The following is a 2,267-nucleotide window of genomic DNA, read 5'->3' as shown; positions in this document are numbered from 1 at the left end:
CAGAAGGCTGGCGGTTCAAACCCACCAGCCACTCCTCGGAAGGAAGATAGGGCAATCCTACTTCCATAGTGATACTGCCTCGGAAACCCAAGGAGGGGTGGCTATGAGTCGGGGCCAACTCGATGGTATATAACAACAACAACAACAACAACAATCTAAAATACAGGTTTTAACAAGGAGGGTAATTGAAACTAGGCATGGACCAAAAAACGGACCAACTCATGTTTGGTGTTTACACCAAAGATGCTGAAAGATGGTCCGTTCAGGAGCAAACAGTTGTCATAGTAGTCCTTGTGCAGAAAAGTTGATGACTTAATTTTCAGCTCCTCCACTCTGAATTTCATGCCAACTCCATTATAGTTTGCAGTCATTCCTTTGTAAGATCTTCAGTGGAAGAGCTTTCATCCTCTTTGATTTTATGAGAAGGGGTTAGCACGATGGACAGTGTTCAATATGTAGGCAATATCCTAACACACGGCCCAAGAACCAAATCATCTTCCACCTCTTGCTTGTCTTGGGCCATCCGTGTGATTTTGTAAGTGTTCAAGGGCCTTGTAAAAAAATGGATGTTGCTACTCTTGTGGTTTCCTGTTGTGGAAGCTGGCTTAAGAAACAGTCCTGTGTGGCCACACACTTACCGAATGCCCATACGTCAGACTTGCTGCTATATTTGAAGTAGTGAAACACCTCTGGGGCTGACCACTTGACCGGAAACTTTGTCCCTACTGAACTGACATACTGGTCATCAAGAACATACCTGCGGAGGAAACATCAACACAGACCTTAAGCCACATGGCGGAGCAAACTGGCAGTGGCGCAGGCTGGCAGAGGACATGGAGTCATCATGGGCTCACCGAATGTCTCTGCTCTCTGGAGCTCTTGCTCCCTCTTGAAGTGACTTTAGCTACAGGCTGCTTATGACTCAAAAGCATTTTTTAAAATGACATTTAACTTTGAAAATAGCAAGACCTGACTGCAAAAATTTGGCAACTATGTGACACAAAGATGTAAAAACAAATAAACAGAAACAACAACAAAAACCTCAGAATCGCACCCTGAAAATAACTTGTAATCCACCACACCAGGTATGTTTTTGCTTGTACTTTCCAGTCTTTTTTTTCCCCCCTATAAACAAGGAATCCTTGTTGGTGCGAATGATTGATGCGGTTGGCTGCTAACTGAAGGGTTGGAGATGTGAGTTCACCAAGAAGCACCTGGGAAGAAAGTCCTGGAGATGTTCTGAAGGATCACAGCTGTTGCAAACCCGAGGGGGCACAGTCCAATGCTGACACATACAGGTTTGCCATGAGTATGAGTTCACTCAACAGCAAGTGGCTAATTTAAACAAAAAGTTCGAGTGGCGTAGTGCCTAAAGCACTTGACTGCTAACCAGAAGACTGGCCGTTCAAACCCACCAGCTACTCCTCGGAAGGAAGGTTGGGCAATCTACTTCCACAGTGATACCACCTGGGAAACCCAAGGAGGGGTGGCTCTGAGTCGAATCGACTTGAATGGCAGTGAGTTTCAATTTTTTTTATTTGGGTTTCCGTTGGTTCGAGTTCTGCTTTTATTTTTCATTTAATGGCACATCATGAGCACTTTCCCATGTGCTTTAATTTCCATCTGCAGCATCGTATTTAATGGCTGAGCAACATTCTTTCTTATGGAGTAACATAATTTGTTTAACCATGGATTCTGCTTTGAATCTGCTGTTACATATGATGAAGAACAAACAATAAAAATATATAATCAAGGACATTCACTGCAGCCTTGCTTGCAATAGTGATAAAGTAGAAGCAATTTCATAGTTTTTATGTTGAAGAATGATTAAACATATTATGGTACATCAATAAAATAGAATGCTATGCAGCCATTAAAAAAGAAAAAAGATAGCTTTACTTGCGCCAAAATAAAAATACACTCATGGCAAATGGTTATGTGCAAAAGTAAGTATGTACAATGTGATTCCATCTTTGTGGGAACAAACAGTAAGTGTACATGTTTGTGTACATGACTGGGGACATTTAGGAATGAGGTCTGAAAGAACACCCACTGATGTGTTAACTAGCATTCACTTCCATTAGCCCTAGTGCTGGAGATGGAATGGGGGGATGGGGGAAAGGATTCTACTTTTTACTTTATACACCGTTGCTTCTATTTCTTTCAATAAGCACTTACTATGTATATAGTTCGGAAGGAAGGTTGGGCAATCCTACTTCCATAGTGATACTGCCTCGGAAACCCAAGGAGGGGTCGCTATGAGTCGG

General features: G+C 42.4%; 1 protein-coding gene across 1 annotated transcript in view; it reads right to left on the bottom strand.

Moving 5' to 3' along the window:
• Positions 1 to 2,267, bottom strand: part of BMX (BMX non-receptor tyrosine kinase) — a 69,069-nt gene that overhangs the window by 7,748 nt on the left and 59,054 nt on the right. Inside the window, exon 16 of the mRNA XM_007952836.1 lies at positions 639 to 757. Within this exon, the coding sequence (XP_007951027.1) occupies positions 639 to 757 (119 nt within the window). The remainder of the gene's footprint in view (positions 1 to 638; positions 758 to 2,267) is intronic.

This window comes from Orycteropus afer, unplaced genomic scaffold, assembly GCF_000298275.1.
Source record: "Orycteropus afer afer isolate SDZICR_OR568_19922 unplaced genomic scaffold, OryAfe1.0 scaffold00360, whole genome shotgun sequence".
Taxonomy (NCBI): domain Eukaryota; kingdom Metazoa; phylum Chordata; class Mammalia; order Tubulidentata; family Orycteropodidae; genus Orycteropus; species Orycteropus afer.
The sequence above is the reverse complement of the archived record's forward strand: the minus strand, read 5'-3'. Positions and strand labels throughout refer to the sequence as shown.